Source organism: Rhinolophus hipposideros (assembly GCF_964194185.1).
Source record: "Rhinolophus hipposideros genome assembly, chromosome: 11".
NCBI lineage: Eukaryota > Metazoa > Chordata > Mammalia > Chiroptera > Rhinolophidae > Rhinolophus > Rhinolophus hipposideros.
Genome location: NC_138057.1, coordinates 76,332,929 through 76,346,136, shown reverse-complemented (window position 1 = coordinate 76,346,136; position 13,208 = coordinate 76,332,929). Strand labels below are relative to the sequence as shown.

General features: G+C 56.4%; 1 protein-coding gene across 6 annotated transcripts in view; it reads right to left on the bottom strand.

Moving 5' to 3' along the window:
- RALGPS1 (Ral GEF with PH domain and SH3 binding motif 1) overlaps positions 1–13,208 on the bottom strand; it is a 246,640-nt gene that overhangs the window by 19,036 nt on the left and 214,396 nt on the right. For 3 of the 6 annotated variants that reach the window (XM_081067247.1, XM_081067246.1, XM_081067248.1), the window contains 3 exons: positions 6,577–6,703; positions 4,866–5,023; positions 2,647–2,698 (listed from right to left, as the gene is read on the bottom strand). In XM_081067247.1, coding sequence (XP_080923373.1) covers positions 2,647–2,698; positions 4,866–5,023; positions 6,577–6,703 — 337 coding nt within the window. The remainder of the gene's footprint in view (positions 1–2,646; positions 2,699–4,865; positions 5,024–6,576; positions 6,704–13,208) is intronic. The other 3 variants (XM_081067249.1, XM_081067251.1, XM_081067250.1) reach the window with 1 other exon arrangement.

Sequence of the window (13,208 nt, the reverse complement as noted above, 5' to 3'; positions counted from 1 at the left end):
GGGGAAGGGGGAATCTGCCCCCCCTTTACAGGGCAGAAGCAATGTGGCCTGGGGGAGGCCGGGATACAGGGAGGACTCAGTGGGGCTGAGCCCTGGGTGGGCAAAGGTTGGGAATAAAGGGGGCCCAAGCAGCTACCTGAACAGTGGTCACTGAACTGTGAGAGAAAATAACATATAATGAAGATTTCAGAGTGAGGTAAATCCTCCCCTCTAGGAAACTCTAGAATGCTCACGTGCTTTTGAAGGAGTGGATTCTTTCTGGTGGACATGAAAAGAGGCTAGTGCAGGATGGAAATGGAGACTGGAGGCCGGGCCACAGGAGCTGGAGGCCAAAAGGCAGCTGTCATCGATTGCCAGGGTGGCCTTGGGTCTCCGAGGGGCAGGAGGGGATCTCCTAGCCCCATGGGCACCTTCCAGAGCAGATTGTCTCCTGCTACGCTCAGCAAGGAGGTCCCAAGAGAATGAGAAACAGGACATTCTCCCTGCAGGATGTCCTGAAGGCTGCTGGAGGCAGGGCTGGGCCTGCGCAGATGACCGAGCCGTGAGACCAGTGGTTGCAGGAGATCTCACCCCCAAAGCACCTATTATAGACATTTGGATGGATAGTAAATCTAATGCTACATTCTAAGTGAAAGAGAGAAAAAGAAATGCAGTATCTCACGGTGTTCCCCATTGAACTGAGTACAGCGTATCTCGCTGAGTCAGAAATTTTTTCACCATCTTCCTTCCTAGGAACTCTAATCTCAGTCGTGGGTGCTCAGCAGGAACGGTTTCTGCTGCCCTCCATGACTAGCGTGCTGTCTGGCAGGGAGTAGATGCTTAATAAATGCCTACTGAACAAATGAATGAGTGAATGCATGAATGAATCAATGAAGGAAAGGAGGGAGGAAGGAAGGGAGGAAAAAAGGAGCCAACAACTAGGTCCAGGTCTGGGTGATATTCAGGATTTTGGCACTGCCTGTGTTGCCCCCTCTGTGTCCCCTCAGTGGCCTGTGGCCAGGAGAGATGCTGGCTTCCCTGTAAGCCCCATGCTCAGGGTCTCCCAGGAGTCCCCCGACTGGTGCTGAGAAAGTCAAATGTACTCGGCTGATCTGGAGTCCGCCTCTGGTGCCTGCCTGCTTCTCACCCACTGCGGGGTGGCCCCCGAGCGAGGGCAGTGGGGCCCACCCACCTGAGCTCCCCAAATGAGAACAAATATCCTTCTACGAGTCTTGGAGTTGAGACAGAGGGAAGGGCCCTGAGGGCTGATGTCATTATTGCTCCCCATTTTTTGCCCTCCATCTAGGGCTTCAAGGACAGACAGACTGACTGACCGATGTGAGGCCAGTGGCCTCTGGATGGGGCCTGGAGCACAGCAGTAGAGAGGTGGGCTCAGGGGTCAGGAGGCTGTGGATTTGGGGCACGTCTGCCCCAGCAGAGGACTAGGAAGCAGGACAGGTCACTTCACCTCTCTGAGCCTCGCTGTTCACACGCACAGAATGGGGACACTATGAATAACCAGTGTGTAGGAGTGCCTGAGGATTCAGTGGGACCAGGACAGGGCCTGGCACACAGGCGACGCTCCACAAAGACACTCATCACCGCGTTCCGTCCCTCTGCCCTGTGGGGACGCTGGGAGGGATTCCCCTCCTCTGGCCATTTTATGATTATGGGGACTGAGGAGGGAAGAGGCTTCAGCAGCAGAGGAGGAGTGTGTGTGTGAGTGTGCACACACACGTATGTGTGAGAGGTATGTGTGTGCATGCGTGTGTGTGTACCCCACGTGTTAGAGGACATGTGTGTGCACACATGTATGTGAGGTATGTATGTGCATGCATGTGTGTGATCACACCCACGTGTATGTGTGTATGCAGACATAAATGTGTGTGTGTGTGTGTCTTGTGAGAGTGTATAACTGGGAGTGTGAGTGTGTGTGCCTGTCTGTACACACAGGCCCCACATGCTTGTGGAGGGGCCACTCTGAAGGACGGTGCAAACCTGCCTCTCGCGACCCTATGTCACTGGATTTCTCAGAGTCCATGATTTCCCTCACCTTTGGTGGTGCCGAGACTATGGGAGCTCCCCATTACAGAGTCCCTGGTCTTCCCAGAGCCCAGCTGGCGCCTGGCACACAGAAAGCATCAGTACGTGGAGTAGGTGCCGTAGGGGAATTCCTGAGCAGGAGGCCCAATTCCCGGGACAGATGGGCTCCGTGCAGGGAGTCAAACCCGGGGTTGAGGGAGCCACTCCGCTGTCACCAGTGCCCAGCAGGCTGGGTGTCAGCCCAAAGACTGAGACCATGTGGGTGCAACACTCTCAGACCCCACCAGGCGGAGCCATGCACCCATCTGCAGATGAGGCTCATTCTCGGGCTTCTGGTTTCAAGAACCCACATTTCAGACCAAATCTGCTCCCAGCTTTCCTCAGCAGCTCAGCCTGAGGCAGTGGCACTGGCCTTGGGCTCCTGGGTTGGCTCGGGACCAGACGACGAGTGGGGCTGCTCAGGCAGGGGGCTGGACCCCTCATCCCATCCCCGTCGGTCCTGCCCCTGGGCCCAGCTACCAGTGGGTGAGGCTGGCGGGCCGGTCCCTGCCTGGAACTGTCTGCACCTCCCTGGGGCCCTGAGCACCTCCCCTGGCGGGGAGGCTGAGCTGAGGCCACACTCACCTTTCCAGCCCTGAAGACATCTCTTCACTAAACTCTGAGCTCTCACTACTGCCTGGAAAAGGAACACAGGTCAATGAGCAAGGCACCCTCACCCCAGAGGGGCCTGTCCTCCTGGCTCACTGGGCCCAGGCCCCTGAGATCCACAGATGTGCCGGACAGACAGCCTCCTGACCCTGTGGACGGCACTGTGACTAGGTCTGTGCTGCTTCTATTTCTGCCTCTCTACTCTGGGAGGGTGGAAAGAACCATCCATCCCACTGTTCCCAGGTGGGTCCCCTACTCCCTTCCCACTGCCTCCCGGAAGGCTGCAGCTGCCGGCCCCAGGCCCACTGGGGTCTGGGTCCTTAGGCCTCTGTTTTGGCCTGGTGGCTCTACCACTGCCTCCCTTTGGGCCCGAGCAAAGCCAGTGCTAGAACAGGCTCACCTGGTGACGACAGAGGCCAAATGAGTGCTTCCCTCAAGGGTCAGGGCCTGACTAGACACTGGTCACAGAGCCTCAGCCTAGCATTAGACACAGCCTGGAGGGTGGGCCCCTTCAGGCCAGTGTGCACACAGGGAGGGGCTCGACCCTCCCCTCAGGCCGCCTCTGGCCACAAGGGCAGCATGGAGACTTCTTCCTGTCACTTCACACGGCCAAGCGCCTGTGTACTCCTCAGTTCAGTGCTCTTTGCCTGGGCTGCCTGCTGGCACCGAGGCTGGGCAGTGGGAAAGGGGGAAGGAAGAGGTCTTGGCCCCTTGGGAGTTACAGGATAGAGAGGACCAGTGCAGCTTCAAACCGGGCACATACACATGGTGACCTGCTCCCAGGCTTTCAGCTCCAACAGAAATACACCTGAGTTTCCCGAGTACTGGAGCCGAGAATTAAATGGCCTGATCATCTCCGGCCCAGAGACTGGGCAGCACTGCATCTGACCGTTTTCTGTCTCCGGGAGAGCAGGGCCTGGGCTCAGGTACAGCTCAGGAAGTTTCCAGGATGTAAAACACCTGCTGGGTGGCCCAGCTGAGGGCTCTTGGGCAGGCATTTCCCAAACTGGTTCCTTAGAACCCCATGCCACAGGACACTCCCAGGAGAGGGTTTCATGAGCAGATAATGTGGGACCCTGCAGACGCTGCTGCCTTGCTGGAGACCCATAATGCCCTCAGCATATTAGCATCTCTGAGAAGAGACCTGATCCCCTGGTGTAACCAGCCTTTCCCTGACATATTGCCCCCAGAACTCTTCTCCCAAAGAATACCTCTGAACCATGGTGCTGCACATCCCTGATGAGGTCCTAATAGGATGATCTCTTCCCAAGATGGATGCCAGACATGACTCCTGCTTGTCACAGACTTTCTGGGGGCAGGAGAGCTGCCCGCTGGAGTGATACTGACTCAGAGACTGGCCTCATTTCGCAGGGATGTGGGGCACGAGATTCTTGCCCATCTTCCCTGCCCCCACGCTCATGGGCCAGCCCCCCTACAGGCCTCGAACCCCCAGCCTGCCAACTGTCTAGCCTGCCACCAGCACCAGGGGGGCTCCGTGTGAAGGGAAGCAGACACACAGACACGAGGACACAGAAGCACAGGCACGTGGACGGGGCTCAGCCAGCAGAGAATGCCCTGGCCCGATGGCAGTATGAGAGGCGACCTGGGCACTGCAGAGGGACGGGTCTAAGACCAGAGCTCAGCACTGCTCAGCTCTGACTTGGAGCTCGCCCCTCCCAGCCTCCGCAGCTCAGTTTCTGTCCCTCCCGTTGCCATGAGCACATTTCTGGCAGAAGCGTAGACATGCAATTTCATCCCTGAAGATCACGTTTTCATCCTCCCTAACTGTGACTCCTCAGCGTACAGACGAGGACACATGTGAGAACCCGGTGGCCCACCAGCTGAGGTCCTCAGGCAGCTTCCCCACCTTTGAGCTGCACGCTGGGGCCCGTGGCTCCCTGGGGACAGAAGCCCCACCGAGGGGGCAGCCAGGCTGCGACAACTGCCAACCAATGACGGCGGGTCTCAGGAGTGCGTCTGGCTGCCCCTTCCACTTGCCTGCCATGCTCAGGGCCCAGGGCCACCAGCAGCACGAGGACAAGCCCAGGGACCTTCGTCACACCCTGGAGGCCAGGAAATAAGGCTCTGGAGACTCCTGCAGGGGCGAGGGGCCACGGGGCGTTGCACAGTGACAGACAGACACGAGTACACGCCGGCTGCGGCCCCCTGCTGTGGTGTGCAGGCCGGACGCTTACCTAGGGAGAGTCCATTGGTGACGGCAGAGGAGGAGGTGAGGGCGAGGCCCCTGCGGGGGCTGCGAGACTCTAGGACACTGTCATCCAGCAGGTGCCTCGCTTTCTCCGATGGGAATGTCGCACTTTTACTCTCAACTACACTCAACTGACACATCATACTGGAAAACGGAAAGGAAGAAAGAAGGCAAGCTCCTTATCTATGGAGTAACAGTGGTTACACCTGCCCTGGGGTCCTGAGCAGATGGTGCACCTGCAGGGAGAAGACCTCCACCCAGAACCAGGCACAAGTCCAGCCTTTGCCCTATCTCATGGCGTGACCTTGGGCAAGTCACCTCCTTTTTCTGGGCCTCAGTTTCTCCATGTGTCAGATGGGGATCAATGATATTCGCCCTACTTGTGTCCCAAGATGATTATGAGGCTCAAGTTGAGTGGGTGGTGCTGGTGAGCAATGGGGCACACCAAAGAAGGGGGACGTGACCCTGCGGTCATGGCTGGTTCTGCAGTCACACATGCCTGGTTCAAAGTCTTGCTCCATCCTTTCTCAGCATTACAAGGTACTTCACCCCATTCAACTCGTCGGACTCACTCGTACAATGCGCTGAGACAGCACCTACCTCGGAGGCGGCAGGGGCTCAGTGAGATAATGCCTGACAGCCACGCAGCAGAGTATTTAGCACAGAGCAAGCCCTGAACACTCAGGGGGAAACCACTTTCCCTCTAGCCTGTGAGCGACTCCAGGGCCAGCCTGGGCTGGCTGAAGCTTGTCTTAGAGGAAGGGAGGGAGGGAGGGAGGGAAAGGAAGGAAGGAAGGAAGGAAGGAAGGAAGGAGGGAGGGAGGGAGGGAGGGAGGGAGTGAGGGAGGGAGGGAAGGAAGGAAGGAAGGAAGGAAGGAGGGAAGGAAGGAAAGAAGGAAGAAAGGAAAGATGGGAGGGAATAAGGGAGGGAGGGAAGGAGGGAGGAAGGAAGCGAGGGAGGAAAAAAGGGGAGATGGGAATAAGGCAGGAAGGAACAAGACAGGGAGGGAGGGATGGCCCCACTGCTCAGGAGCCTGTGCCCAACATCTGGGGACACAGGCGTAACCGTCCTGACCATACCGAGGAGCACACATGTCAGCCCCACAGAGCGGGGTGACGCGGCGGCAGGCTCTCTCGAGCAACTGGCAAGCAGAGACTCACTGGCAGGCACATGAAGTCCCCTAGAGCTGCCCTGGATGACAGTTGCAGTGCCCACTGGACTCTAGGGTTTACACAAGGGTGGCACTCACGGAGCTTGGGCAGACTTACGCAAGGAGTCCCACCCTTCCCTGCCCTTCCCTGCATGCCTCCTCCTCTATCAGCTACTGAGCAGTACAGCCCCCACCAGTGACAACCCCCACCTGCAAAACCCCCACCAGTGATGGCCCCACCAGTGATGGCCCCACCAGTGATGGCCCCACCAGTGACGGCCCCACCAGTGATGGCCCCACCAGTGATGGCCCCACCAGCAGCACTCCCACCGCGACACCCCCCACTAGTACCTAGTGTGTGCTGTGCAAGCCCCACCCACCTCTTCCTGACCCTGTGCCAGTCTGAGGAGCGGGCACTGGGCAGGGATGGCAAGAGCACCGGTCAGCACTCCTAGGTGGGGTGGGAGGGCCCCAGCGGGCCAGCCTGTCAGCTCAGGTCCCATGCTCAGCCCCTCTAGAGCCCGAGGGGCCCAATGCATTACCCACTTGTTGCCCAGGCTGTGGCTCTTCCTGTGTCTCGGGACGGGGGGTGTGGGGAGGCTGCCAGCCACGGATGTGTCAGGACAGGTGGGTCGCCGGCTGAACCTGGCAGAACTGAAGCTGGTGGAGGGGCCTATGAACAGAGCAGAGAGAGAGCGACGATGGGGGCTGTGGAGGCTCAGAGGGGGTGAGCCCGGGGTAAGGCACCTGGCCCTGCGCCTAGGGGGACAAGGTTCATACAAGCCCATGTACTCCAGTATAACCAGCTTCCAGGACTGACATCCATTAGAATGGCCAGTGGCCTGTGGTGCATGGTGCCCCTGACTGGGCACGACGTATCCAAGGCCACCCAGCTGGGTGACAGAGTTGAGACTGAACAGTATGTCATCTGAGTCCAAGCCTGGTCCCCTGACCCCTGTGCCCTTCTACAGACATTTCCTTTCCTCTACCCACACATTCAACAAAAAGGATGAAGAGATTATGGGAAGGCAGAGGATTTACTAGTGAGAACACAGCTACTAGGTAGGCAGGGTCTCTGACCCCAGGCCTGAAAATTACAGTCTGGATGACTTACTCACTGAGCCTCAGTTTCCTCATCTGAAAAACGGGAATAATTCAATTCACCTTTCAGTCATGAGGTAATACAGGCAGTTTCAGTTAGCAATCATACTTATTTTTATTATGTTAATTAATTATTACCATATCCTCCTCTGCCCCAGTCATGGGGACAACAGGAGGTCATTAGAGCCGGGGGTTGGGGCCACAAACACGACTGAGCACCATACGCAGAGACTGTGGCAGAATCCATGCCGGCCAAGTCCACAGCCATACATTGAGGGGTGTGGTCCCAACCACTATTGTGTTCTTTTCGTTTCTGTGGCTTGGGAAGGAAAGTCTTTAAGGGAGGTGACCCCAGATGCCAGCCTAGCCTTAGCTGCCTGGGCCGGACACCGGAAGTGGGGGCCAGGGCTTCTGCACTTCCTGTAGAACACCTCAAACGCACAGCAAATCAAGGGGCTGCTGCTTGGCCTGTGAGCTCGAGATCCATCCAGGGGTCCCGGTCCTCCGCTACACGAGGCTGTAGATCCACAAGGGACCTAAGGGTCCCACGCCCTCCTGCACGCTCGGCTCATCACTTTTATGCTAAAATAATGACCCCCGTCCCCAGCCTGTCCACTGTGGACAGTCTGGCTCCCTTCTGGCACTTGAGAAGGGGGAAGGTTCATGAGGCGGGGACCTCACATCCCCTCGAGCTCTGAGTCCCTGCTCAGCTGTGTCTTTTCCCTTCTACCTGCCCCTCACACCTTCTCCTTCATTTCCCCAAGGCCCCACCACCAATGCCTTTCCCAGGCCTTGGTCAACCTTCTCCGTTATTGCCCTCAACAACTATTCCCAAACGTCCCCTCTCTCCTTAAGCCCCCTGCACAACTCACTGGCCCTTTCCCTTTCTCTACTTCCGTGAGAACACTGTGGGTCTCAGGTTTGGTGGCTCTCGCAGCTAGCCTTGCAAGCGCCACACGCACCTCCATCCACTCCAGCCTCCTCGCCTGGCCTGGGGCCGTGGGGCCTCCTCTGTCCGAGACCAATCTCTCTCTCCCGTCCTACCTGTTTCCTCTGAGAATTCCCTCCATCGCTTTCCCCTTCTCCCTCTCTGCTCCCTTCCTCCAGCCTATAAACATACTCTAGTCTCTCATTTTCTGTAAAAGAAGGCCCCTTGACCCCAGATCTTCCTCCCGGGCAATCACGCTTCCTCACACAGAGGGCTGCACTCCTCACTGCTCTGCTTCTGCCCTTCTCACTCATTCCTCAAGTCACTAAAATCTGGTTTCCAAGCCTGGTGACATTTCCATTGACCTCATTTTTGCCAAACCAATGAACACGCATCGGCTTCTCCCCAGAGCCTTTCGCATCTGACGCTAATGACCACTGTGTGCAGCTGAGGAGCCCCCCCACACCGACACTGCCTCTGGGGGCGGCTGCCTGGGCAACCTGACCTGGTGGCCAGAAACAGGGGACACTGTCCGAGGTCCCAATTCCAGCCTGCATATGGCATCTTAAGGGCTCTGACAGACCAATTCATAACACTGTCACGCGTTGCTTAACGATGGGTGTCGTTCTGAGAAATGCGTCAGTAGGCTATTGTGAGAACATCACAGAGTGCAACTTACACAAATATGGATGGCACAGCCTGCTACGCACTTTGGCTGTATGGGACGGCCGACTGCTCCTCGGCTACAAGTCTGTACAGCACAGATTGTACAAAACAGCACGAGATTAAATCAAGCACAAGAGAAAATGATGCAATCAGCAGACACGGTAAACACGGGGCGTATGAGGCCGCTGCTGGCGTGATACGGCACACTGTTTTACAGCAAACTTTATAAGTAGAAAGAGCACACGCTAAAATAACGATGAGAAGTATAGTAAATATGTAAAGCAGTAACACAATCACGTATTATCATTATCAAGCACGAGGCACCGCGCGTCACTGGATGTGCTGTACGTTTACACGACCGACCGTCAGAGCGGTAGGTTAGCTTACACAGCATTACCACAGACACGTGAGTGATGCCGTGTGCTATGACGTTAGGACAGCTATGACGGCACTGCGCAGATAGGAATTTGTCGGCTGTTATAATCTATGGGACCACCGTGTGTATGTGGCCTGTCATTGACCAGGAAGTCACTAGGTGGTGCGTGGTGGTAATGAGCTCAGTGAGGCCTGGCCTGAATGGGCTTCACCAGGCCAGGAGGGCCCATGGAAGGCCTTTGAAGAGTGTGTAGAGGCACTGCAGTTGCACCTAAGCTCTGTGTGTGTACATTCTCTGGCAAGGGCTTCCACACTGTCAGTCAGCTTCTCTGAGGCTGTAATTCCAGAGCAGGGCATGTACGGAACCCTCCAGAGAGTATGTAGAAACAGGGTCTTGGGCTCATCCCTGCACGTTCTGATTTCGTTGCCTCAGGTGGGGGTGGGTGTTGCCCACCCATGATTCTTTTGTGCACCCTGGGGAAGAACTTCTGCTACAAATGCTGGAGCGAAGGCGAGCTCTATCCTGGAAGAAACGTCTCGTGTAGTTGCTCCGCAGAGGAAAAGGAAGAATGGGAGCCATCCTGCTTTGTTTTCGTTTTGCACATGTTGCTCAATAAGTGAATCCGTGCAGAGGGTGGAATTCGCCTTGTTTATCAGCGGGATTACAGCCTCTCTGCCTGAGTCACTCTGGCTCCCACCCTGGGTTCACAAAGGATTTTGTAAAGGTCAAATGGCATGGCTCCTCCCCCTGGGGTTTGGAATGGAACTCAACTCCCTGGTGTTGTCGCAGCAATAACAACCCTGAGAATTACGGTTGAAGGTCCCGTGCTTGGCTGCTTTACTTGGACTGCAACCCATGACGTGAGTCTCTTAGCAAGTCTGTTTGACAGGTAAGGAAGCCAGGGCTTATATATCTACTACATGCAGGACTTGCACTCAGGGATACAGCACAATAGGGGGTGGCGGGGGAACTCTACAGTTCAAAAGTTGGACATTAGTGAAAATGTGAGGAAGGAGGAACCAGCGACATCTTTGAGATGCTGATAAGCAGGAGGCACTTCCTCCAGGAAAGAGTGAATAAGGCCCACTTGCTCCTGAAAAAGGGAAAGCGAAGGGGACTGACTCCTGTGACGCACCACCTGTGTGCCAGGCTTCTAGCAACACTCCAATGCCCTATCCAGGCAGTTACCTCCCATGTAGTTGGCACTCTGACCACTGCCCGTCTAAAGGGATGCTGGGAGCACATCAGTTACACGCTGGAGGGATGCTGGGCACTCCAAGGGCTCCTCTGGTCCCCTCCTTGGGCTTCCTGTTCACTCCTGATGGACTCCCTTTCCCATCTGTCTCCATGTGGTTCCTGCTCCTGGCTCACATCTCCACTTGCAGGCTCTCTCAGGCGTCTGGACCTGCCTTCGGTCTCTTGCACTCAGCTCTTGACTCTCCCTTCAGAACGAGGACTGGATCTGCTCCCTCTTCTTGCTGCTTGGGACGACCTTGGGAGGCATGCCTGGCCTCAGATGCCCCTCAGCCTAGCTAGAGGAAGGGTGGGCAGCCCAAGCAGAAGTGGCTGTGATCGTCCTGGGCCCAGTGTCAGAGCTAATGCTGCTCCGGGTTTTCTGGGTCTCGGCCACTCCCATCCCCTTGTTGATCGACAGCCTGGGTCTGACGATGAAGCAGAAGAATTTCCATTCAGCTGGGACCTAGGGATGGGGGTGGCCTGTATGCCAAGAAGTGACACTTTCTGCTACTGAAAGGCCTCACGTTCCCGCCCCAGCAAGCCTGGGGTGGCCACCACGTGACAGCACCAGGGACACGTGTCTTCTGGGACAGTTTCGGAGCTGGGTGGCTGGCAAGTTTGTTTCTCCATGTCTTTTGGGCGGAGGTCGGTGTGGGGGCGGTGATAACGATTGAGGGCTTTGGCCTGGCTCAGCAGAGTGTGGTCCCGCTGCCGGCCCGATATGGCACGAACAGCTGGAAAAACTGACCATGTGTCTTGACTATCTCTGAGGATTGCTCTATTTTTCCTCAGCATAATTTTTCCATGAATAATCTTTAAAGCGCTTTAAGTGGCTGTTTCTTTAGCAGTTTTATTGGAACATATGAGAACTGGCAGTCTGTGGGGAATGAGATATCATGTTAAAAAGTCTGGTTTTCATTACATTTTTCTCAAGAAACCAACATGCTGCCCCACGGACCACTCATTGATTATAAAAGACTACAGGGCCTTCTAATCATGGCTGTGGAATGGGCAGGATTACGAACGATGGACAGCAACAGCACGGAAGTCAGGATCCAAAGGCAGACAGGCCTGGAGTCCCCCTGGTGTCTGTCACTTGCAGGCTGAGTGAACTTGGGCAAGTCACCTTGCACCTCTGAGACTGAATGCTACCTCTCCAAAACAGGAACAGTGTTCGGACTTGGCAGCCTGCCTGTGAGGAGGAAGTGATGCGTGTCCTTCCCTTCTTTCCACAGCGAATGTTTCTGTCCCTGTGCCAGCCCCTGGGCCAGGTGCTGGACAGCCAGGCTGAACTAGAGAGCCGATGTGCCACCTTCATGGAGTCGAGTGGGGGAGAGAGGCAAGTGACCAGATACTTACACCCAGGGCAGACACATGCTTTGATGGGAGAATCGTAAGGATAAATCCGGCAATGGCAGTAACTACTGTGGCCATAACGACGGTGGTAAAGGTAACGAGCATCTACAAAGTGCCAGAAACTGTGCTAAACACCTGCACGCAGGGTCTTATCTAAGCCTTGCCATAACACTGCCTCGCAGGCACTATTGTCTCAATGCTGCAATGTGGAGCCTGAGGCCAGCAGGGTGAAGGAGCTTCCTGGGGGCAGCTGGTGAGCAGTGCATCTGAGGACACAGGAGGGTCTCACATCCAGGCTGGCACAAGATTTCCAGCAGAAGCAGCGGCGCATGCAGAAGGAGCAGCCCGTGCAAAGACCCCGAGATGAAAGGCGGCAGAACCTACCAGAGAACTGCAGAGAACCAGCCTGGCTGAAGAGCGGAGTGGGGAGTGTGTGTGGGCGGGGGGCTTGGCCAGAGCTGCGGGGCCATGGGGAGCCTAGCGTTTCATGAGGGGAGCGTGTGAAGAGTTTTAGGAGGGGCGGTCACGTGCTCAGATTCGCACCGCAGGAACCTCACTCTGGCTGGACAGCACGTGCTTGTGGCCAAGACCACAGGCCGGGCAGGAAAGGTATGGACGAGTGGTATCCAGGAGGTGGACCACGGGTGGGCTGTGGCGGGAGGGGGACTCCGGGTAACCCTCAATGGAGGCTGGTGCCATTCACTTAGGGGGCAGGCACGAGGGATCCAGTGAGCAGTGCAGTTTGGGACTGATGTGGGGAGGCCATGGGTAGATGGACGTGGTGCTCCGGAGACAATGGCAGCTGGGGAGAGATGTGTAGTCCATGTCAGCACAGGGGTGTGTGGAGCCAAGAGGGGGCGAGGTTATCCAGGGTTGTAAGCTCAGTGGGAAGGGGGAGGCCTGCGACAGATGTGGGGAAAACCAGTGTTTGTGGGATGAGAAGAGAAAGGCTGCAAGGAGCAAGTGTGAAACCAGGGTCACTAGAACAAGTATTTGAGGAAAGTATCATTGTAGGTGCATGAGGAAAGTGATCTGTGCTTCTAAAGGCAGGCAGCTCAGAAGCTCTTCTTCTGACCTCAGCAGCCCCGGGTCTCAACTGTCACTTCTCCCCTCTCAGAGGCGGCCCTTTGCAGGCAGCACCCACCTTCGGGGCTGAACACACAGCAACGGTCCCCTTTTCTCTGGTCTGGGTCTCCAGAGAGAGCAAACCAGGGGTGGGGGGGCTATTGTGCCACCTTGGTCAGCTGGCCAGTCAGCCTGGACACGGCCTGAACACGGCCTGGAGCCAGGGTCCTCTTGGGTCCAACCCTGTGGACCACAGGAGACAAGCCTGGAATGCCCCAGAAACGACGTCCTGTTCATCCTGGAAGTTTTGGGAGAAGAGAGAGAGATGGAGGGAAAGCACTGCTGATCTTCTCCCATCTTTCAGGGTTAGACAGCGGGGAGGCCTTTCCCTGACGGAGCCCAGTGCTGTACAGAGTTCCGAGCCCTGAGTTCCTACAAACGGGGCGGTCA